Source organism: Grampus griseus (assembly GCF_964374135.1).
Source record: "Grampus griseus genome assembly, chromosome: 1".
Taxonomy (NCBI): domain Eukaryota; kingdom Metazoa; phylum Chordata; class Mammalia; order Artiodactyla; family Delphinidae; genus Grampus; species Grampus griseus.
This window is the reverse complement of record NC_139017.1, coordinates 122,938,303-122,963,263: the sequence shown is the minus strand read 5'-3', so window position 1 is coordinate 122,963,263 and position 24,961 is coordinate 122,938,303. Positions and strand designations below refer to the sequence as shown.

At 35.9% G+C, this 24,961-nt stretch overlaps 1 protein-coding gene across 1 annotated transcript in view; it reads left to right on the top strand.

The window, feature by feature from the left end:
- SRSF11 (serine and arginine rich splicing factor 11) overlaps positions 1-24,961 on the top strand; it is a 54,545-nt gene that overhangs the window by 14,933 nt on the left and 14,651 nt on the right. The window contains exons 4-11 of the mRNA XM_082654710.1: positions 4,722-4,855; positions 8,623-8,732; positions 10,568-10,660; positions 11,456-11,505; positions 13,407-13,534; positions 15,509-15,590; positions 20,959-21,090; positions 23,493-23,582. Of these exons, the coding sequence (XP_082510836.1) occupies positions 4,722-4,855; positions 8,623-8,732; positions 10,568-10,660; positions 11,456-11,505; positions 13,407-13,534; positions 15,509-15,590; positions 20,959-21,090; positions 23,493-23,582 (819 nt within the window). The remainder of the gene's footprint in view (positions 1-4,721; positions 4,856-8,622; positions 8,733-10,567; positions 10,661-11,455; positions 11,506-13,406; positions 13,535-15,508; positions 15,591-20,958; positions 21,091-23,492; positions 23,583-24,961) is intronic.

Below are 24,961 nucleotides of genomic sequence, written 5' to 3'. Positions count from 1 at the left end.
TAGAGGGAGTCATGATGGAACAGAGTCTGGCTTTTGATTTGTAGTCAAAGGAGTGGTTCCATTATAACCAGGAGAGTTTTGTGCACCAGGTAACATGATCTGGGGTGCTATGCATTAAGAGGATTCTTTCCCCTATATTGGGAGGAATAGATAAATATTGACACACTTTTTCTCTTTGACTCCTTCATATATGCTCCCACATACAGATCATTTTCTCTTCTGAAAATGCATAAGGTAACAATATAGTGAATGTTACACTGCTAGTGGCCTTTCCAGTTTGAATAGTGTGAATGTAGATGCTTTTGTTCATTTTAACTTTGTTGTTTTTGTTGTTTTTTTAACTAATTTAAGCCTCAGTAGCTAATCTGACCTGCACAATTTGGAAATACTTTATTGACAATTTCTTTAAAGCTCACTACAGTTTTCAACAGTTTGCTGGGGATAATGTGCTATGGAATCCCTAGCAGTCTAAAAGGGGTTCATCATTCCAAAAATACTCCAAAAATTTATTCTTATTCGTAGAATAAGATTGAATTAACTCGGATCACTTAAAATTCTATTGATTGTAAACAAATTTGGTGTTTGATTTTTTTTTTTTTCTTTTAATGGGTATGTGTGTATTTCTCCCAAAAGGTATTCTTATCCACCTGGAACTCTTATCCTAGATATGCCCGTGACGGACTTGCTTTCTTTTGTTGCTCAAATGTCACCTAATCACACTATATAAAAATACAATACCCCTGCTCCCTGCCTTCTCTATTCATTTAACTGCTTTTTCTGTGTAGCACCATTCACCAACTTAGAAGTTTGACTTCCCCCCTTCTTCTAGAATGAGATCCCTTGGGGTCATCAACATCACTCTAGGGGCATTTATTTTTTTAATTTTTTTAATTTTTTTTTTTTTTTTGCGGTACGCGGGCCTCTCACTGCTGTGGCCTCTCCCGCTGCGGAGCACAGGCTCCGGACGCTCAGGCTCAGCGGCCATGGCTCACGGGCCCAGCCGCTCCCCGGCATGTGGGATCTTCCTGGACCAGGGCATGAACCCGCGTTCCCTGCATCGGCAGGCGGACTCTCAACCACTGCGCCACCAGGGAAGCCCTCTAGGGGCATTTTTAAAGAACTTACATGACTGAGCCCCAACACATACCTGCTGAAACTAATTTCAGTTCTACATGCCTGTTTGGGGGGAAAATTCCTGGGATCTGGGATTATGCCAGACATTTCACTGACAACCTCCTCAAGAAGGTGTCTCCCTTTGTTTCATTGTTGAACCATCTATATCTTGGTTCCTTTAAGCCAGAAATTGCTGGCTTATAATTTCACCCAGTGATAATACAGTCTTCACAGGAAATAGTATTCTATCCCTCTCTTCAGTATGATAGCCCTACCTACAGCTATCTGAAAGCATGTCAGTGTTCCCTCATTCTTCCTTTTTAAAAGAAAAGGTTACTTTGATTCTGGTTTTTCTTAAAATGCATATTGAAAATTCAACATGGTTTGTCTTTTGTATGCTAAATGCTTTCCTATTTTATCTTGCTCAGTCCTTTCATATTCAGAATAAGAAGGTATTTTACCGTTTTACAAATGAGTGAACTGAAATTCACATAGGTTCTATATACGCAAGCCCCTCTACTAGTGTCAGAACTATTATTCAAACCTCAATGTTTTGATTCTTTTTTGCCATTTGATCAGAATTTCCTTGATTTAGCCAAACAACTTGTGAGTGGAATCATTCTTTTACGCCTGGTAGGTATTCTTCAAATGTTTGATTTTAGTGGGATTTCAGAATGGAGAATGTAACAGGGGTCCTTATCAGGTAATGATCCTTGAGATGCATATGCCAGTTATGCAGTAACTGAAGGCTACTTATAACACTGCAGATAAATTCATTACTAACTTTTCAGCGACCAAAAAGAGATACTTTAATGATCATATAAGTAACTTAGTATAGTTAGGTAAGGGAAAGAACATAGTTTACCTTTAAAATTTTTTTAAATAAATGCAGCAATTTACTGTATTTCTTTAGAACTGAATAAGAGCACATGATGGAAAGGGCATATGAGGTCAACAGAGTTGTTAGCTTTGCCACACACTTGCTGTTTTGCAGGGTTTAGGAGATGCATTGTTTATAAGCTCAAAATTCTCTGCTCAGAAATGGTTAGCTCAGTATTAAGTTGGGGGTTGAAAGAACATCTGACCCAAACCAGCAGTTCTACTTTAGCAGGCACGTATAAGCTGCGGATCTTGTTAAGAATCAGAGCCTTCCCGTAAAAAAAAGGGATTCTCAGATTCAGTGGGCTTGAGATGGAGAAGAGTAATCTGAATTTTATGTGTGCATCCCAGAAGATTCTGAAAAAACCCTTAGAGGTCACTCTTAAGAAAGTAGAGACAATATCACCACCAGTCTTGCTCCTCAGTTCTTTTCAGCTGCACTGCCTCTTCTATATTAATTTTTCAAGATAAGGAGTAAAGACAGTCTTATTTGTAGCAGTGGTACTTGCACAAAATTCTAGGGTATGAAAATTAATTTCCAGTATCAATTCTTTATCTTAGCATCTCTTTTATTAATTTTAACTGAGAAAGTATGACAGTATACTTGTGGGACCAAATAGCAATGGTTTTAAACAAGACCATTTAAAGTGGAGAGAAATTAATTATTTGTCCTTCTGAGTTGTCTTACTGTGACTCTCTTTTCCGTGATATTTAAATTGTTTGTATTTTATCTTTACTTCACCACCACTTACAGGTTTGATATAGCCAACTAATGTTGCACAGACATGAGTGGGTAGAAAAAATGTGAATTATTTAAGATCGCCAAGTAAATAGAAATACATTGGGAGAATGTAGGCATACTTTCCTAATTTTTTAAAAAAAATTTTATTTTTTGGCTGTGTTGGGTCTCTGTTGCTGCGCACGGGCCTTCTCTAGTTGCGGCGAGCGGGGGCTACTCTTTGTTGCAGTGCACAGGCTTCTCATTGCGGTGGCTTCTCTTGTTGCGGAACACGGGCTCTAGGCGCCCAAGCTTCAGTAGTTATGATTCACGGGCTCTAGAGCACAGGCTCAGCAGTTGTGGCACACAGGCTTAGTTGCTCTGTGGCATGTGGGATCTTCCCCGGATCAGGGCTTGAACCCGTGTCCCCTGCATTGGCAGGTGGATTTTCAACCACTGCGCCACCAGGGAAGCCCCCTAATTTTTTTAAAAGAAGTGTTATGTTTATATTCTTTAAAAACCTAATATTTGATAGTCATTATCTTTTTCTTTTAGTTAAACAACAATAGATGGTATCAAAGAAATGGTAGAGGTCACTTTTTAAGAAATTTAAGTGCTCACTACCTGCCAAGGCATTGTGTTAGATGTTAAGAACATAAAATGATAGCGTTTAAAGAGCTTTTTAATTTAGTGGTAAGAATGTGGATGTCAGGGAAGAAATACGAAGAGCTATATAGCTTTAATACTAAAACTAATGAAACAGCATTCTTTTCAGTATACTGGGTGCAACATTGTTAATTTAGACCAGTGATGCTTTACACTGAAAAAACATTGTATCCTTTCAAAAACATTTTGCAGTAAACTTCTGTAACAAGATGGCTTAAGTCCATTTTGATATCTGTGATACATACATTGACAGCTTTGCTTTGAACCCTGGGTGCATATTAAAATTGTCAGGGAGAATTAAAGAAGGCAGCACTCAGTTCTTCATTCATCAGAGATCTTGATATAATTGTAGTTCCGCAACCCCCCCCCCCCAACTCCCGCCATGATTCTAATATAAACCAGGGATGACATGATTACTACTGCCTTACGGTATTGATTTTCAAATAGCTTTTGGTTTGGTGTTAAGGCAACCCCTGCCTTTGTTTATTTAATCTTTCCCTTTCACAGGGAGTTTAGTGGCTGAAATTTAACCATCTTATATTTTTAAAAAACAGCAAAAACTCTGCTCTTTTTCTAATCTTATCTTTAAGCTACCATTGCTTGCACTGTAGCAACTTGTTTTTGTTTTATATAAGAACGCAATTGCCGAGGGGAGTGACACTTTGCTTACTGAAATTTTGCCTAATTGGGGGGCGGGTATTATTCCCATGTGTGCTTAATTTTCTTTTTCTCTGTGAAAGTGCTCTAGTGGGAGAGCCTTAACTATTTATAATGCCTGGGAGTTTTAATATGCTGTAGGTTCAGGAGGACAGGGCATTTAGTAGCAGATCAAGAAAACTCATTGTCAAATAGGTGTACTTTACCACAATATTCGTATGTCCCTAAAATGGAATGGTTTTGTTTTTAACTCTGAAAAGTTAGCCATAATGAAAAAGTTTTGTTTTTAACTCTGAAAAGTTAGCTGTAATGAAAAGTTTTCTAAGCCAAAACTAATTTGTTACCTGTATTTTTAAATGGTTGGTATTGTTATTATGAAATAAATGTTGACATTTCTGTGACCTGTTCAAACTCTGAGACTTTATAGTTTCAAGCTGTTTGTAACTTGATGCATTGTAAATTTAAACAGTGATTGTTTTTGTCTAGGTGCAGTTTGCTACGGTCAGTTCTGTGGGTAGTACTTTATTGGAAATGTCATGTATTTTTGAACTGGTTAACTAATATGTGTGCAGTTATGTATTTTTATCTGCCTCTTTTACTTTTGGAATGCAAGTGTCATTTGTGAATCATTCATTTCTGTTTTAGCTGATATTTTTCTCTTCTTTTATGTTATCTGTTTATTTTTTAGTGATTCGCCTTTGCCAGTCTCATCCCGAGTCTGCTTTGTTAAGTTCCATGATCCGGACTCAGCAGTTGTGGCACAGCATCTGACAAACACTGTATTCGTTGACAGAGCTTTGATAGTCGTACCATATGCAGAAGGTTTGTGCTTTGTTTAACTACCTATGTGGGCATCCTATGATGACCATCTACCTCAGTGTAGTTTTAGAGTGAGCATTAGTAGCATGTTAAAAATCTAAGCTATTAACATTTTGAAACCCTTGTTATACTGTGGTCCATATTTTTACTTGAAGGCTTTCTTTTTAACTTAAAAACTCAAAATCAGGTCTGTTTTTATAAGATATTTAACCTTTTGCATTATTTTAAAGTATTTTTAAGTTCATTAAAACCATATCCCTAATATCTACTTAGTTAATTTAATGTTGTTTTATGAAAATGTCCTGAAGGTGAACAGTTCACGCCATGCACATTTACACAGAAACCTTCAAATAAATGCATGATGTTGTTTCTGTTTTGAATAAATGTGACCAGGTTGGTTTTATTCCTTAGTGATTCCTCTTAGTGATTCTTCTCACTGATAACTTTAAAAAATATATCCTACATTGAATTTCAGTATACCAAGGGTCGCAATGATTTTGGTTTTTATGAAAGTTCAAGATTTCCTAAAGCTTAGGTGCCAGATGGGCACTGGGTGTTTTGTTTTTATGCCAGATTTTCTTGTTCATTCTTGCTATATTTTCTAGAATATCTCTAAATAATAAATTCTTCTCTCTGTTATTTGTGTGTGTGATTTTTGTAGTGGAGAAGGCAAATGCAAAACTCTTCCAGATGACTGAAAAACAGTGGGTCCTCTGCAGCTACAGGGGATTCTAGACATTAACTAAAGGCCAGCAAGCACTCAAGTCCCCCAGGTGTTTTCCTGGTGTAACCATTTGTTAACTACATTTTTCTCTCTTTTTACATTTTAGGCTGTTAAAGTAATTTGGCAGAAAAATAATGAGCAGGGTTTTTGGATCTAAAAAAGCCACTGTGACAAGACAGCACTCTATTAATTCCATTTTGTAAAATTTTTAAGACATATATTAGTTTGTTCCCAATGTACTGCTACTTTATTTGCTTTTTGGTAACTATAAATTTGAGTCAAAGAAGTCACTGAAATATGTTACAACTACTGGATTTTATTAACATATATGCTGACCAGGATATAAATGCTTTCCCCTTTCCTTAGTGAACTGGTCAGTGGAAGCAGAATCTTGATATTGTTAACTTTAGATGCTATCTTAGATCTTTGAATACCGATGTGAACATTTACACCATTCCTTGTAAAAGTTGTGAAATGTCTAGTCCTTAAAACTTAGAAAAATTGCCTCTGTGGTTTTCTAAAGAAATTAAATTGCATTCATAGTTGGGTTAAGGCATGCTATATAATAACAGTAAATCTATGTCCGTGATATTAAAGTGTATGAGCCCAATTCTAAGGTTTTAAAATATATATATGCTGATAAACTTATGAGTTAGTATGTTTTGATTAAGCATTTTCTTTTATATCAGTGTGCCTGTTGTAGGATAAGACTTATCACCAAGAGAAAATTTACAGAATTCAAATTTAGGATAAGTAAAATGTAGAACATAGCTTTTGGAACAAGGGTCAAATCATGTGAGTAATTTACAAAACATTAGTTAGCCTTTTAATTTAAAGAATTCTTATTGGCTAAGTATTATAGTTCCCAAGCCCTGAACATAATACAGTATATCATATAACTGGCTTTCATAAATATTTTTAGACCATAATAATTTTTCTGGATCTGTTTTGAAAGTGAAATATTTAGAGAGTACATATATAGAATTACAGAAATATTTAGTTCCAGAATCTATTAGTGTATTACTGTAATTTTTGGTATGGTATGCTGTATTAATGTTAGGTCCACTAAATATCTGATGTACTCAATCCCTTTGTCACCATTCACCCTGGTTTTAGCTCTTAAGCTTTGGTGTTGGTTCTTGGTCAGTGTTTTAGAACAATAGACACAAAGTCTACGGTAAGGAATAGTCTTAACTGGTAAAACTGAGATAGCTGGATTTGGAAGGAACTCTTAATAGTAATGGATTTGGGGATTATTTAGGTTCCTTGGTTAATGTTTGTTTCTTTTGTCTGTTTCTTTTTCTTTCGTTTCTACACATTCATGCAGTATTTCATGGTTCTATCAAAGCAGCAGTAAAAAAAAATACTCTTGACGCATGAAAATTAACTGGTGAGGGGCCTCATTGCTATTTTTAAATTGTAGTTTTATTTTTAAATAGTCTTTTTTTAATCAGAGGATCAGATGCATGACTTTTTTTTTAATGGATGCAGATCTTCTATCAGGTGTCTCACAATAAATTCAAGAGGATTTTAGTTTGCCAGAAATGTTGCAAATGCACTAATTTTAGTAAGATGTTGATACTTAATATTATCCTCTTGAGACATAATTTTGCATGCAAAATTATCCCATAATCTTTGTAGGTTTGTTAATAATGATGCATTAATGCCCTATATCTAAATGATCTTCTCCCCCCCTCCCCCCTCCATAACTCTTGGTATCTAAATTGATGACAGCTCTGACACAAGCAAGATAACAGTGCTGTGTAGTATACATTTGTTTATATTATCGGCACTTCTCAGTTTAGGTGGAAGGAACCATTACCTTTATTTAACAGTGGTTTTTCTTTTTTGTTGTTGTGTTTTACAGTTCTTTTCCCTGGTTCAGCCTGAACTATATACCAGGCCCTGCTGAAAATACCACCCAACAGTTTTCTTCTGCAGCTTATCCAGTTTCTCTTAAGTGCCCTGTACATATTGTATGTTTTATGATGAGATGCAGTTTCTTAATATGTATTACAGAAATACTACTGGTATTTGCAAATATGTAGTTTAATTGTATTATTGAACTCTCATTTTGGGGGCTTGGGCACATTAACAGATTAATCCATCTGTATAGGGCTTTTGCTGTTGGATAGAATTTAAATTGTCTACATAAATATTTGTCTTAGGGCCCTTAGATTTTATCTGAATACACAGATTAGGCTTTAAAAACAGACATACATGTTGTTTTTGGCTTTAGGAGTTTGGCTAAGCTAGCTTTTCAACTGACACTATGTAGCAGCATTTTTGGTATGGTTAGCATGGCACATGTTGGAACATAAGGCATTTTACTATACAGGTAAGGAATGTGCCATGTTGTTTTACTTATTCTCTCTCTCTTTCTCTCTCACTCACTCCCACACACACATCCTGTGTGTATTCAGAGACCTTCAGAAACATTCATTTTCATTGAGTCAGCAAAAGCCCTACGCTTGATTCCAACAGAATATTTCCTTTACATACTTTTCTTCTCTTAATTTTTACAAAATTTGTATGGTAGGTGTAAAAGAAAATCATAGTAACTGTACCATATTATTAACCCCTAAATCAAACTTTTTTTGTCTTGTGTATCTTGATTTTTCTGTGTGCTTTATAGTGAAGCAGCCGACACGAGTCGTTGTTCATAAAACAGCTTTTGAAAGTTGAGAGCACACCCCTGGAGAACCGACTGTGCTTGCTTACGTTTGGTTCATGACTTAAAAATCGAGTACAGGTGATGAAATCTTGGCAGTGTTAACAAAAAAGTAGTGTGTATTGTGCTATTTTTTTTTTACTCTAGAAACTTAACCATTTGTAGAGAAAAAGGATACAGATTTTCACACATTGAAGTTTCATTCTGACATAAAATTAATGATAAATAATCATAGAAATCAAGCTTTATATTTTAGCGAACATAAATACTTTCAACAAACTCAGGTGGTGTATCAGGGAGACATTTTCTGGGTGTTTTTGTGTGTTTTCTGTCTTGCAAAAGAGTGTGTTCTAATGCATGGATGTTTCTCTGCAGGAGTTATTCCTGATGAGACTAAGGCTTTGTCTCTGTTGGCACCAGCTAACGCAGTGGCAGGTCTTCTGCCTGGTGGTGGACTCCTGCCTACTCCTAACCCACTTACCCAGGTATTAGTTCTGTTGAATTCTTAAAGAATGGAAATATATTTGTGCTTTTTGAGTGCTGTTGTGATTCTGGTTCGTATACTGTTATCACGTGGTCAGAGCATTGTAGAAGGCTGTAGTATTGTATTGTAATCAAAAATATTAAAGTGGTAGTTTGCGTTTTAAGAACATTCTGAGAATTGTAAATATCTTGTATCGTTTTGTCACTGGCTCTCAAAATAGCCCGTAAGTCAGGAGGCATAAGGTTTCTGTTACACATGTTGTTTAAAATAGTATGTTCATTTGAACTACAAAAGAAAATTAAGGTGAAGTTCAGACTTTTTTTTTTTTCTTCATGCGCTGTTATCTTGCTCTTGGGCTTTAAGTTAAGTAGGTGGCTTAAAATAAAGATGAATTCAAAGATCTGGGTAATTTGTAGATGCCTTTGATGTACAAAATTGTGTATTAACTAAACCATTTTTATAATAGTACAGTTGAACCTCGAACAACATGAGTTTGAACTGTTTGGTCCATTTATATATGTATATATATATATATATATATATATATATATAAAAATATAAGGATTTTTTTCTACTAATACATATTATAGTACTGCATGATCCAAGTATGTGGACCAGCAGATATGGAGGGCTCACTGTAAAGTTACAGGTGTATTTTCGACTGCATGAGGAGTCAGCACCCCTAGCCCCCATGTTGTTCAAGGATCAACTGTATTAACAGTGTTTTAACTCAGTAAACAGTTACAGTGCAGGAAGTTTGGTAACTTATTTTTACTAAATAATAATGAAACTAGGAGAAATTTCAGCACAGTGCTTGTAGAGAAGGTCAGCGGCCTCCAAAGTTATAAGATTTTGCTTGGTTTGTGTGCATTAAACTGACTAATCGGAATTATGTCAGGCAGGAGACAGAACCATACCGTAATTCGAAGGAGAAAAGTTTTAGTATAAGGAATTACTAATTAGTAACAGGAGATTACTAAGGGAACTCTAATGAGTACCAGAATCGCAGGTATAGGAAGCAACCTCTACTTCTAAGCTAAGGAAGAAAACACAAGAAAGAAACACATGTAGGTGAGGGGGCGCATCTTCCCCCTCAAGGCTAAGATTCAGACCTCCTTCAAAAAGTTAGATACAGTAGAAAGTTCTCTGGAGTACCACGGAACTTGCTAGGAAGCTGCCTAAGAGGATGGCACTGAAACTCACTGAGGTGAAGGCCACTGAGTGTCCCATGTGGCACTGCAGTAAGAATCAGAAAGGAGACAAAAGAACTATAAAGAATCCCTTCCACAGTCAGTGCCCTTCCAGCTCCCCCTAAAGGTATTTCCAGCTCCCCCTAAAAGTAAAGCTTAACATCGTGCCAGCTGTCAAAGGAGAAATGCTTATAAGGGTGCTGCCTTCAGTATCACGCAGTAGGACAACAAACAATGGATTTGGAGCTAAGAAGCAGTAAATATTTATAAATGGCACAAGAATGTGTGAAAATCTTTGCATTTTTTCTAAATTCTGATTTTAGAGATAAATGTGCTGTGATGAGTGAAAAATGAGGCCATCATGTTATAGCAGGGGTAGGCAAGCTATAGCTCTTGGGCCAGACCCCCGTTATCTGTTAATTTTTATTGGAACACAATTATGGCCACTTATTTATGTATTGTCTCTGACTGTTTTTGATCTACAACGGCATAGTTAAGTAGTTGCACTGGAGTCCGCACAACCTACAGACTTAAACTAGTTATTATCTGGCCTTTAGAGGAAATAAAAATTGACGCACTCCCCCAACCCCCACAGTATAAGAAACAGAAACAAGATTTTAAATAAATAAAATTTGAAATTTCACAGATTGGCGCTGTTCCGTTGGCTGCTTTGGGAGCTCCTACTCTTGATCCTGCCCTTGCTGCACTTGGGCTTCCTGGAGCAAACTTGAACTCTCAGGTATAACTTAATACCCTTCAACTCTGAACTCATTTTTGTAATTAAAAAAATTACTTCATTAAATGTTACTTTGCATTTCAAGAACAGGAGTTAACTGACTTATATATTGTAGTAATTTTTTCTTATGTAAACTTGTTAATGAGAGATTTAAAAGGTCACTGCATTATTGGCCCCTTGCCCATCAAAGAATTTCTCATTTGATAAAGTTCAAAGTAGATGAGTTTCACAGGAAGCCAACACCACATCAATATGTTATGAAGTCAAAATAAAGTCATGAAATGATAGGAATGTGTGTTCATAATTTATTCTCTTGTCATCTACTCACTTGGAAATTTTTGTTTTCCCTCATTGCGATTTGGCTAAACTTTTTCCTGAAGTCCTTTATGGAATTCTTTTGATTATTATACTGACTAAGCACATTGAGTTTTGTTTTACATGTTTCCTTAAAATGTTACTTTCCCTTAGAAAGTCTTAAAATAAGGAGGAGGTCATTATTCTGTAAAATCTGGACTGTTCAGCTTCATAATTTCATTATTTACCTGATAAAGCAGCTCTGGGTATCCAGTACTACAGTCACTAATGTCACCTGTTTACTTTTTTAATGTTGTGACTAGAAAACTTAATATGACATATTTGGCTGGCATTATATTTCTATTGGTCATTGTTGTGCTTGGGATATGTTAGTTTCTGTAGGTTTGCCAGATTGTTCTAGGACATTTCAACATACTAAAAAAATTAAAATAGTAATCATTTATTGTTCTGTGTGTTCTCATTGCTATTTTTTTGTTTTTCCAGTCTCTTGCAGCAGATCAGTTGCTGAAACTTATGAGTACTGTTGATCCCAAGTAAGGATTTTTTTCTTCTGTTTCCATTGGTGATAGAGATATACTAATATCTAGAGAACAGGTATTTTATTTTTGATAGCTAAAAGAAAGTTTTCTCAAGGCATGCAATATGTAATCCTGTTTTCTAGAAACAGGGAGAAAAAATCCAGAGGTAAGCCCATCTATAAAGGGTTTTGTTTTGGAATAATTATTGGTCTTTGAAAATCATTGTAAATAGGTTAAACCAGGATGACAAGTAAAGAGCTGAGTGTTGTCTTTAGTTGATTCATTTAAAAAATTACACTGACTACTACTATACTCAGAAAGGGAGACACTATTTAACTATAGTAAAGCATGTGCATCCAACTAAAGGAAGTACAGAGGTGCTATGGGAACTTATTACAAGGAGGAGAACTTAGTTCAAAGATCAGAGAGGCTAAGCCCTAGGGAGGAGAACTTAGTTCAAAGATCAGAGAGGCTAAGCCCTAGGGCAAGGGTCCCCAACCCCCAGGCTGCGGCCCATACCGGTCCACAGCAGCCTGTTAGGAACCAGGCCGCACAGCAGGAGGTGAGTGGCAGGTGAGCGAGTGAAGCTTCATCTGCTGCTCCCCATCATCGCCTGGACCATCCCCCCACACATACCCCTGTCCGTCCATGGAAAAATTGTCTTCCACAGAACTGGTCCCTGGGGCCAGGAAGGTTGGGGACCACTGCCCTAGGGGATGAATAAGAGGAAGACAGAAGTGAGGGAAACACTAGCCCAGAGTAAAGGAGTAATACATGTCACATAATAATAGTCAACATCTTTTTAGGGGCTTTGAAAAGTTTTCTTCATGCTGTAACTTATATTTCCTACTTGATATATCACAAATTCATGAGATATTTTCATTGGTAATTTCTTAGTATATCAAATCTGAGCTTAATGCTTCTTCTTCTTAACTTGGTGAAAGTCACTGTCAATAAGTGGGAGAGCATGTGGGGGAGGCAGGACAGACTCATTTGATTATAGTAGTTAGTGGCATTTTTTTCTTAAAAATTACCAGATAAAATCCAAGTGTCTACCACCCTGCTTATAAAAATATCACTAACACAGTTTTTAGGGGCTTCCCTGGTGGTGCAGTGGTTGAGAGTCTGCCTGCCAATGCAGGGGACACTGGTTCGTGCCCCGGTCTGGGAGGATCCCACATGCCGCGGAGCGGCTGGGCCCATGAGCCATGGCCGCTGAGCCTGCGTGTCCGGAGCCTGTGCTCCGCAATGGGAGAGGCCACAACAGTGAGAGGCCCGCCTACTGCAAAAAAAACCAAACACTAATACAGTTTCTAAAAACTCCCTGTGTACTCATTCTTGTTTACATTTCCCACTCTACCCACAAATAACTACCAGCCTCAACTTGGTGTCTACAGTATTTTTTTACTTTTATAAACCCTTAAGGTGTATCTTTAGCCTTTCTATTCAGGAATTTCGTAAGTAATTTTGGTGTGCCATTGGCTTCTGCCTCAGTTTCTCCCCATCTGCAAGCTTAAAAGTAATTATCTTCCCCAACAAAATTATGATTTAGAAAGTTTTTAAATCATATTAAGGAAGATTCTGTTAATCAAAAATCTTTAGCATCAGCATATTCCCATGTACTAACATTTGCCAAAATGTGTATAGAAAGTTCATGGACGTTGAGCAAAATTAAATAGATTTTTTTTTCTTATTCCACATATCTCTGAGTCTTTTAAAATGCAGGTGCCATTGTAAATATCCAAAGCTTACTATACTATATATATATATTACATATAATTTTATCAAAATTGTGGAGTTCCCCTCCCTTTTTTTCAAGGAGTATCTTACTAAAATGAAGATAGGAACATGTGTTTATTTGAAATGCTGTTGTACATTTTTAAATATTTCAGATGCAATTCTTGGTTCTGTTCCAGGTTGAATCATGTAGCTGCTGGTCTTGTTTCACCAAGTCTGAAATCAGATACCTCTAGTAAAGAAATAGAGGAAGCCATGAAGAGAGTACGAGAAGCACAGTCCCTAATTTCTGCTGCTATAGAACCAGGTAAAATAGGTTTATGCAATTATGTTTGGAAATTAGTTGAATAATACTTCAGTCATTTTTTAAATTTTATTTCTCATATTTTGATAAAAGATCATTTAGTGCAGTGATTCTCATTTGGGAGTGGGTGGGTGGTATGGGTAAGAGTTGTTACCCAGGCATATTTGGAAATACCTGGAGACACTTAGTTGTCATGCTGGTACCAGCTGCATCCGGTAGGCAGAGGGCCAGGGGTATACTAAACATCCTACAGTGTACAAGCACCTCCCACTCGCTAAACAAAGAATTCCTCATTCGGAAACATTAGTGCCTAGGATTACCTAATGCTTCATGTGATATTTTGGTGGTTTTTAATTTATGAGGTTTTTTTTTTGGTGGTTTTTTAATCATTTATGTTTGCATAAGTTGGGGTAGCCTAATTGATTTCAGTCTTTTATTTGACCAAGAAAACCTACTAAAGATCTTCTGTTTATGCCATTTGTTTAAAGAAAAGCAAATGTATTATTCTTTGCAGATTGTCTTTTTGAGATGAAATGAATGGTTGTCCCATTGTTTTCCTGCATGTATTTTTTTTTTTTTTTTTTTTGCGGTACGCGGGCCTCTCACTGTTGTGGCCTCTCCCGTTGCGGAGCACAGGCTACGGACGCGCAGGCTCAGCGGCCATGGCTCACGGGCCCAGCCGCTCCGCGGCATGTGGGATCTTCCCGGACCGGGGCACGAACCTGTGTCCCCTGCATCGGCAGGCGGACTCTCAACCACTGCGCCACCAGGGAAGCCCGGCTTCCTGCATGTATTTTGATCTTTGGTCCTGATTTTTTTTTTTTCCCATTAAAAACAATGTTTTATTTATTTTTCCACTATTTCTTAATAAATGGGATGGTTTTTATTATATATAGTATTAGGCAAATAATTGTTAAGTATAATGGATAAATTAATACCAGATGCTTTATGTGTATTATCTCATTTAATCAACAAATTATTAAACAATTAGCCCAAGGTCACATGGCAAGCAGTAGGAAATTTTGATAGACAACTGGACCTGTACGACTCCAAAGCCAGAACACCATTTCTGTTTTCATTGAAAACTCATAACTGAAATGACTAAAATTGGTTTCTTTATGAATTTTTTTTTTGCCCAAGATTTTTGTTAATTTATTAATAATGACATTCACAATAAATTGAATCCTATTAATGAAATGATCTAAACGTAAAAGAGGAACTCAGTCTCACTTTGATAGTCCATATACGAAGAATGCAATGGCTGGATTTCTCTTTCATTATGTCCTAAGTTAAAGGAGTAAGTTAAGGAGTTTATGTGTTATTTTAAAACTAGGAAATGATGACAGATGTTTCTAGCTCTGCTCTCTGCACTTACACAGTTGAAAATGAGTGAGGAAGAAGAAGGACAGACAGATTAAAAAAAGAGCTAGATTAGTAAAATCCAGTTCTGTCCCAGCAGTATAGTGAAGAGAGTTAATGAATGAGACACTTCTTAGGAAAGGAGCATAGAGCTAAGTGATGAATGAAAGAAGGAACATTTTGCTGGACCAACAATTTTAAATGTTTATATTTTTATTGTAAACGTATTTTTTAAACATATTTTACACTTAAGTACTGGTTGGGGAGATGCTCTTAATACATAAACATGTAAAGATTAGAGTTTTAATCTGGGTGAATGGTAGCTATATTTGGGGAAGTAGAACCTAGGAATGGAAAAAGGGACTCATGATTTAGAAATCTCTAAAGGGTAAAGAATGAGAAAGGTAATGATTTTCATAGATTGTTTTATGGATGACACTTGACAGCCTCCTAAGTCTGGCAAATGAAATAGTCAAAGGAACCTTTAGCTGCCTGAATTTAAGAATTTTGTATTAAAGCTGAAAATTAAGGTAATAAATTCTAAGAATAACTCCTGAATGGGAATAATCTTCCTGCTTGACGATGTCTAAAGCCAAATTCCTTTTCTTTTAAATCCAGATAAGAAGGAAGAAAAACGAAGGCACTCGAGATCAAGATCACGTTCTAGGAGGAGGAGGACTCCCTCATCTTCTAGGCACAGGTTATTAGATTGATTGCTTTTTGGTAGTAAGTTGTAGCTTAGACAAAGATAATTTCTCTATCACATCTGCTTATCTCTTAACCTAATTAGCTCCTGGTTAAAGTGGTTTTGGTAACTACTGCTATTAGCAGAGTATGAGAATAAGTGTTCACACATATATAAATGGAGAAAAGACATGGATGATTGATACTTTAAAACCCCCAAAAATCCAGGCTTAGGAGGAAGCCACTGGGATTTGAGCACTGAAATGAATTAGTACTATGGAAAGAACACTGGACTTGAAACTTTTAACTTGAATTCTAGTTCTGACTTTTCACTGGACTCCTGAGAGTTTGAACATGGAATGTCATCATTGCAGCCTGCAGATTACCATCTAAAGCTTGAATATTTGCAGATGACAACTTGTTACCTTTTATGAGATTGTTCTTTGTACTATTGGACAAACCACATGATAGTACCAATTATTCTTTATCCTACCTAGAGTAAGACTAGGCAATTTAAAAGGACCAGTGTATTTTTTTTTTTCACATGACATTCCTGTATAAGTTTGTAAGGGTCTCTCTAGCCCAGTGGCTCTCAAACTTGCTGGTATTAAGATCTCTATACTTGTAGAAAATTTGAGTACTCCGATGAGCTTTTGTTTATGTGGGTTATATCTATCAGTGTTGGCCGTAATAAAATTTGAAACCATCATCTGAAATAACAGTAGTAAACCCATTTATATTAACTTAGCTTTGAAACAAAACTTTTCCAGAAAAATTAAAAGAATCGCTTTGTTTTAAACCTTTGCAAATCTCTTTAACCTTTGGCTTACTAGAAGACGTGTACAGGATTCTGCATTCAACTTATTGCAATATATTTTAGTTAATATATGTAGAAAATCTTACACAAATATATAGTGAGAAGAGGGAAAAGTAATTTTATAGTCTTTTCAGGTAATTGGGAATAGTATTCTTTGATATAATACCAGACTTAACAAGAGTACTTTCTTAAAAGGTAGTAGTAATATGGAATCTGAAACCATAATAGTGAACCTTTTATATTTTGCTACTTTAAAATCTGTTGATCTTTCTTACACCTTGATGGATCTTTTTCCCAGGCATGCTTTTGTACAGTTATGCATTGGTGGTTTGGAAAATGATTGATTTATTGCATTATGCAAGTTTTCAAATGTTGACACATTTTGTTACACAAGATCAAAAAATGACTTGGTAATATCGCCACACATCTCATCGGTAAACCCTTTTAAAGTGTTAGGAAGCTGTCAGGTTCACAATGGTGTGTTCAGGTTTTCCAAAATTTAATTTTCTCTTGAAAGCTCAAATTTTATTATTGGCAACAAATTTGTTTTCCTTGAAATGATAAACCTTACTCATTTTCCATGAAAGTGTTCTACCAAATACCCAAGTCTGAACAACCATGGTTTGTCACTTGTTCTTTCAGGTAAAGATGATGTTTCATGGCAAAAGCAATTAGGTGAGCTCACACTCAATCACACAGGTGTCTTCCTTGACACAGTCATTGAACTATAAAGTATCAGAAGTGATTTATGCATACTGCCCATTTTGTTGCACAGAATATTGCTGAAGGGACTAGATTTAATATTACTAGTCAATAATATTACTCTAATATTACTCAAGGGACTAGATTTAATAAATTTAATAGTTTTTACTGGCTTTATCAAAGACATCCTTAGGCAGGGTTTCTTTTTTTTTCTTTCTTTTTACTGCAAGTGCATACTACAAATGCCAGTGAAGAATACAGTAGATAATAGGGAGGTTCAGTTGCCACTACCTTGATTTGTAATAAGGAGATGCCAGCACTTGTACACCACCATTGCTTTTGCACTATTAGTGCAAATGTCACAGTGGAAAAGGCAAAAAATATCTTGTTATTATTTTGGGAAAAAAAAAATTGATGGACCCCATAACATTGTTCAGTCATTTCTTAGACTGTGTCTTAGTCCATTCGGCTGCTATAACAATACCATAGACTGGGTGGCTTATAAACAATAGAAATTTACTTCTCACAGTGTTGGAAGCTGGGAAGTTCAAGATCAAGGTGTCAGCAAATTTGGTGTCTGGTGAGGACCTGCTTCCTCATTTATAGTTTGCTGTCTCTTCACTGTGTCCTCACATAGGGGAATGGACCAAGGGGTCTTCTGAGACTTCTTTCATATGGGCATTAATCCTGTTGATGAAAGCTGCACCTTCATAACGTAGTCACCTCCCAAAGGCCGCTACCTCATAATGTCATAACATTGGGTATTCGGTTTTGCATAAGAATTTTGGGAGGACACAAACATTGTCTGTAGCAGAATGTTACAGGGTAGTTTTGTCTGGTGTGTCTGTCACCCAGCCCATCTCATTCTTAAAGATGTCTTTCAAAAACCAAATCTAGAACATGTCACAGCTCTATGAAACCTTTAGAAGCTCCTTATTGTCTTAATAAGTTGACACATAAAACCTTAGAATGGTGTTCAAGGATCTTTACTATTCATCTTGGTTTAATCTTTCTACACTTGTCAATTGCCACTCCAGAATAGCTAACCTCATTATTATATTTGTTATGGTGATCTGTGATTAGTGATCTTTGATGTTGTTACTATTGCAAAAAGATTACGGCTCACTGAAAGCTCAGGTAATGTTTAGCAGTCTTTAGCCACGTTTTTAATTAAATTACGTACACTGTTTTTTAGACATAATGCTATTGCACACTTCACAGACTACAGTATAGTATAAACATAACTTTTATATGCACTGGGAAACCAGAAATTCATTGTGACTCACTTTTTTGTGATACTAAGTTTATTGCAGTGATCTGGGAACAAACTCATAGTATCTCTGAGCTGTGCCTGTACTTAGAATCCTAACCTTCCAGAACTGGTGCTCTCATAGCTTAGTTTAACACTTAAAAAGACTTAAAAAGGAGAACCTATATCTTTTTCCTTTGTACATAACAGGGACATGCTAAGGCTTTCAAATACTAATTTTAATTATGACCAATGGGAAATAACAGTGAAACATTTATTTCCCTGAACAAAGTGCTTTTGAACACTTGTAGTAATGCCTCATAACAGAAAGATAAAGATTATGAGTTGTTGTATTTTTAGCATCTTGGTATATAAAATGACCATTACGTTCAATAAGCTTTTTACGTATTTAGATACATAATACGATAATTTTTATTTTTCTAATTTTTAAAAGCTTATGTAAACTGTGTTGAAGTGGCTCTGCAGTGCAATGCTGTTGAAAAATAACTGTTTCAGCACCTTATAATAAATTGATTGATGTAATACCTCTGCTTATTAGACTTTTTAAACTATTTTATATATATTTTTTAATTATTAAAAGATTTAAATAGTCATATGTGACTAGTGGCTACTGTATTGAACAACTCAGTTCTACCTTTACACAGACTTAGTTAAGTTTCAACTAATAATACAACAATTTTTTTTCTTTTGTAAGTGACTTCTTTTTTCCATGAAAGGTAAGAAAAAATATGGAACGCTTCACGAATTTGCGTGTCATCCTTGCGCAGGGGCCATGCTAATCTTTATCGTTCCAATTTTAGTATATGTGCTGCCGAAGCGAGCACTATTTTATATTATTAATCACTTTGTTTAGAAGGAAACCTACAACAATGTACTTACGATTTTTTCCTGCAACTATGTTTTTTTCTATATACATTAGAGGTAGGATAAATGTGTAACGGTTTTGCTAAGATGATTGTTGACTTAAATTTTTGTTAAAGCCAGAATTCTCAAAATATGAATAATACTTAATTCTAATAGCATCAATTTTGGTTTTCCAGAATTTTAAAAAATTCTTAATAAGAAAGTGATGGTTCTGATATTTTATAGGGTCAATATTTCACTCAAAATATATTAGTAGTACCGTTTACTAGTCAGACACTGTAGTCGTTGCTCAAGGGTACAGTGGTATAGACATAATATACCACTTGTCCTTATGGAGCTTAGAAAAAGGTAGGTAAGCATTACATGAAAATTTCCTAGGATATAGACATGTTATTGAGAGGGATTGCTTTAGTAGATAGTTTCAAATATGGTCAAAAGTAAGAAATGAGCAAAATATAAAGTTATTGAATTCGATGAGACACTGCTACTGATGGGTTTTGAAACAGCTGCTCTAGAGAATGATGGCAGTACTATGTTAGCACATTAGTAAGAGAAGAGGGAGTCAGTATATAATATATGTGTCTACAGTAAGGCACTGAGCTGGGCTTTATAATTTCAACTATTCTGTGATGGAGGTGCTGTTTTTCTTTGCTGAAATAATAGGCTCAAAGAGGTTAAATAATGAATGCTCTCAGTTAACTGGCTTATAAATGAGATTTGAACACATATCTTCTACATTACGAAAATGTCCGTCCTTTGGCACTTTGAAAAAGTAAAAGCAAAAAGTTTAAATTGTATTTGAAGTTTTCCATGAAAAGAGGTTGAATGATCCACTAGAAATTAAATGACCAAGTCTAAGCAAAGAACTGCAATTTATTTTCAATTATTCTTAAAATAGAAAGGAATAAAATAGGAAGGAGGATCAAAGAACATCAAAAGGTTAATTGCACTTAACCTTTTAGAGAAAGTATGGGGAGCAGGGTGGTATGCAGTAGGCACAGGGAGAAACATCTCTTACGTGGCAGGAAAGAGATGATGATGTGATGTTGAGGACACTTAAGAGTAGAAAAGGCAGTTTGTACTGAGTTGTATATATCTGTATCATGCTTGCATTACTTGGATTTCTCTTAAACTGCAAATCGAAGAAGTGGAATATATTTCAGAGAACAACAACTGGAAATCATAGAAGGCAACACCCTATATGGTTTCCATTTTTAAAATGGGAATAATAATGGTACATACTTTATTAGGTTTATTATGAGGGTAAGTGACTTAGTATTTGTAAAGCATGTAGTGGGCATAAATAAGTATTCAATAAGTAGTAAATGGGTTTAACTTGCAATAGTGAGGAATCAAATAAGGTGTACTTGCAAAAATGCTATGTAATTGTGAAATGATGCAAATGAGTCAGATATTTTTTGTTTTTCTTCATTCTCTAGCAGTATTTTTAAGTTTGGAGTTGTAGTTTCAATGGGCAAAGTAGGATTGGTTTGACAGGTTGAGCAAAAGATTAAAAGGTGAGGAATTCCAGGGGTTAAAAGGTATTTACTAATTTCTAGGATATCAAAGATGTTGTTGTGTAGAGTAAATAAATAATGGCAGGAAATTACCCTCACTGATGGCTAGTCCACATGTCTGAATCTTTTGTCTGATGCTTATATGAAATAGTCAGAAACAGAGCTAGTCTTTTTCCATTTACATACATGTGTTTGCTTCCTTTTACATTATAAGGCGGTCAAGAAGCAGATCAAGAAGGCGATCACATTCTAAGTCAAGGAGTAGACGACGATCCAAAAGTCCAAGACGGAGAAGATCTCATTCCAGAGAGAGGGGTAGAAGGTCAAGGAGCACATCAAAAAACAGGTACAGTAAAAAACTATTAACAAACACTGAGTGGGAAGACAAATTTTAGAGTTCCCAACACCCCCAAATATTGCTGCTTTAATGACAAGAGGTTATGATAGGAGATGGGAAGAAACTGTTGGAGGAGGCTGACATTGTTTTCTTGTGCTCCTTCATAAACTTGAGATTTCTATTTACAGCTGAAGGCCTAGATAAAATTTCTTTGTAGTAAAAATTCTTAGCTGTTTCTACTGCCTTTTTTCATTTCCTCTTTTCTATTCAACCATTACTAAGGATGTAGTGTTACCAGCCACATCTCTTGGTATGCCAAAGAGTTTATGGCAGACAATCATGCCTTCCTAATTCATCTTTATATACCTCATTGTGAGCACCTTTGTAAATATGAATTCAGTATTGCTATATTCCAGAGACTGAACCATACTTAACAGGCTTATCCCATGGTTTGGGGACCAGTAGAGAATTAAAGTGAGGATTCATTAAAAAACAGACATCCCCACCTTAACATTGTATTTCAACTTAAACATGCATTCAATAATTTGTTTTTTCATATAGGGCCACACTGTTTGAAATTAGGCCTAGTCTTGAATAATACATACCAAATCACTTTCTTTTCATTTAAACCACCTTTAAAAGTGTTGAGAACTCTGTTACTTGGAAATATCTTGATTTTTCCCCCCATTTTTAGTTGTCACACAATACAATTTCACAACACTTAATTTTTAACAAATGTCCTTTATCTCTTTCTAAAATATTTGCCTTAATTTTCTAGAAGCAGCCCTATATTTTATACTACTTTACCCATTTATATATTTAATTATGTAATTAAAATAGTAAGGATCACAGGGAGGGGGCAACAAAATTTATTCTTGGTAAGCATATAACTCAAGTGGGGACAGAGGTTCTGGGATAGCTTTACTGAGTGTTCAGCCTTTAACGAGGCTTTTACTCATGTTTTACAGTTAGTCATCTTTTAATTCAATCAGTCAAACAAACAAGCTTACTTAATGAAACATCTCTTATACAAAGCAATTAGGCATTCCTTCCCTCAAGGAACTTTCTTTATACTAGGAGAGAGGTGAATGTAATTACAAAGGAAGGGACATTGTTAGGGATGTCGGAAGAGATTTATTGAGAGGTGACTCTTGAGTATTGAATTCTGATAGATTTGACTGGACTCGGGGGCCATGGTTTCAGGTAGAGAATGTTTACAAAGTTAGCATGAATTCTTGAAATAGCAAGTATTTTGGTATAGAAGGACCAGGAAATGAGGTCAGGAAAGTTAAGGAGACAGATCACCATAGAAGGCTTTTTTGTTCACACTAAGGAGTTTGCGGCTGATCCAGGAGACAACAGGAATGAATTGAAAAGTGATGAGCAGGGAATTAATATTTTCAAGTTTGTACTTCGAAAGATTTCTGATAGGGGGTATAGCATCAATTTGTGGAAAACATGACTGGGGCCCCTTAAGGGACTATTAAAGTAATCTAGGAATTCGATGATAAAGACTCGAATGAATAGAGAGGATAACTAATGGAGCAGGATGAGCAAAGATGGGAGGGAATGAAGCACAGGATATAGGGTGGGACTAGCCTAGAACAACCGAAGAGATACTTTAATCTCTAAAACTGTAGAACAGTTGAAAATAGGTGTGTGTTTATAAGAATATAAGGGACATATATATATTATAAATATGTATATATTTTACCTTTTGCCTAGAATCTTGGGGCGAAAAAATGCTGTGTGGAATAAAAGTAAACGTAGAAGAATCTGTAGAAAGATTTTAGAGTTGAGGCCTGGTTGTAGTAACACTCCATTTTGATGTTTTTTTCCTAAAAGCATTGATAGCCCAGAATATATAGCAGCTGGGAAAAGGTTACAAGGTTGGCTTCATCCATGAAGAGGTTACATCGGGTGTGTGCTTTGAAAGAAGAACTTACAATAGCGATGGGGTTTTGGCCTGTCAGTAGAGGATTTAGAGCCAGGGTCGGTTGGGAAACTGCTACTTACTTAGCTGAGAGAAAAACAGAGTGTTGAAGAGCCTAGAGAAAATTATTTAAACTATTACTGTTTATCGCCAGACACACTAAGAAACTGGCCAACATCCTTGTTTTCTTGCCACATCCTCTGCTTTGCTCTTGGAGAGACGTTTTATGTGGAATACCAGGAAAATAGGATTTTTAAAATTTGTTTACCACAAATACGCCGCTTGAGTTACTATTATTTTTAAGTTTGTAAGTTTGTATAATAACATTAAGTTTGTATAATAAAAGTTTGTAAGTTTGTAAAATAACATTAAAGAATAACATTAGATTTCACTGTACATCTGTTTTTATTTGTAGTTTGATAGAAATATATATTAGTTGAACCTTCCAATACATTCATAAATTGTTTTCATTTATTAGAGACAAAAAGAAAGAAGACAAAGAAAAGAAGCGTTCCAAAACACCACCAAAAAGTTACAGCACAGCCAGACGTTCCAGAAGTGCAAGCAGGTAGGGTGGCATTATGAATTCTCGGCATTTTTTTAAGCGTTCATTTTTTATTTTTATTTTTTTACATCTTTATTGGAGTATAATTGCTTTACAGTGGTGTGTTAGTTTCTGCTTTATAACAAAGTGAATCAGTTATACATATACATATGTCCCCATATCTCTTCCCTCCCACCCTCCCTATCCCACCCCTCTAGGTGGTCACAAAGCACCGAGCTGATCTCCCTGTGCTATGCGGCTGCTTCCCACTAGCTAGCTATTTTACGTTTGGTGGTGTATATATGTCCATGCCACTCTCTCACTTTGTCACAGCTTACCCTTCCCCCTCCCCATATCCTCAAGTCCATTCTCTAGTAGGTCTGTGTCTTTATTCCTGTCTTACCCCTAGGTTCTTCATGACATTTTTTTTTCTTAAATTCCATATATATGTATTAGCATACGGTATTTGTCTTTCTCTTTCTGACTTAACTTCACTCTGTATGACGGACTCTAGGTCCATCCACCTCATTACAAATAGTTCAACTTCGTTTCTTTTATGGCTGAGTAATATTCCATTGTATATATGTGCCACATCTTCTTTATCCATTCATCCGATGATGGGCACTTAGGTTGTTTCCATCTCCGGGCTATTGTAAATAGAGCTACAATGAACATTTTGGTACATGACTCTTTTTGAATTTTGGTTTTCTCAGGGTATATGCCCAGTAGTGGGATTTCTGGGTCATGTGGTAGTTCTGTTTGTAGTTTTTTAAGGAACCTCCATACTGTTCTCCATAGTGGCTGAAGCAATTCACATTCCCACCAACAGTGCAAGAGTGTTCCCTTTTCTCCACACCCTCTCCAGAATTTATTGTTTCTAGATTTCTTGATGATGGCCATTCTGACTGGTGTGAGATGATATCTCATTGTAGTTTTGATTTGCATTTCTCTAATGATTAATGATGTTGACCATTCTTTCATGTGTTTGTTGGCAGTCTGTATATCTTCTTTGCAGAAATGTCTATTTAGGTCCTCTGCCTATTTTTGGATTGGGTTGTTTGATTTTTTTGTTATTGAGCAGCTTGTAAATTTTGGAGATTAATCCTTTGTCAGTTGCTTCATTTGCAAATATTTTCTCCCATTCTGAGGGTTGTCTTTTTGTCTTGTTTATGGTTTCCTTTGCTGTGCAAAAGCTTTGAAGTTTCATTAGGTCCCATTTGTTTATTTTTGTTTTTATTTCCATTTCTCTAGGAGGTGGGTCAGAAAGGATCTTGCTGTGATTTATGTCATACAGTGTTCTGCCTATGTTTTCCTCTAAGAGTTTGATAGTTTCTGGCCTTACATTTAGGTCTTTAATCCATTTTGAGCTTATTTTTGTGTATGGTGTTAGGGAGTGATCTAAG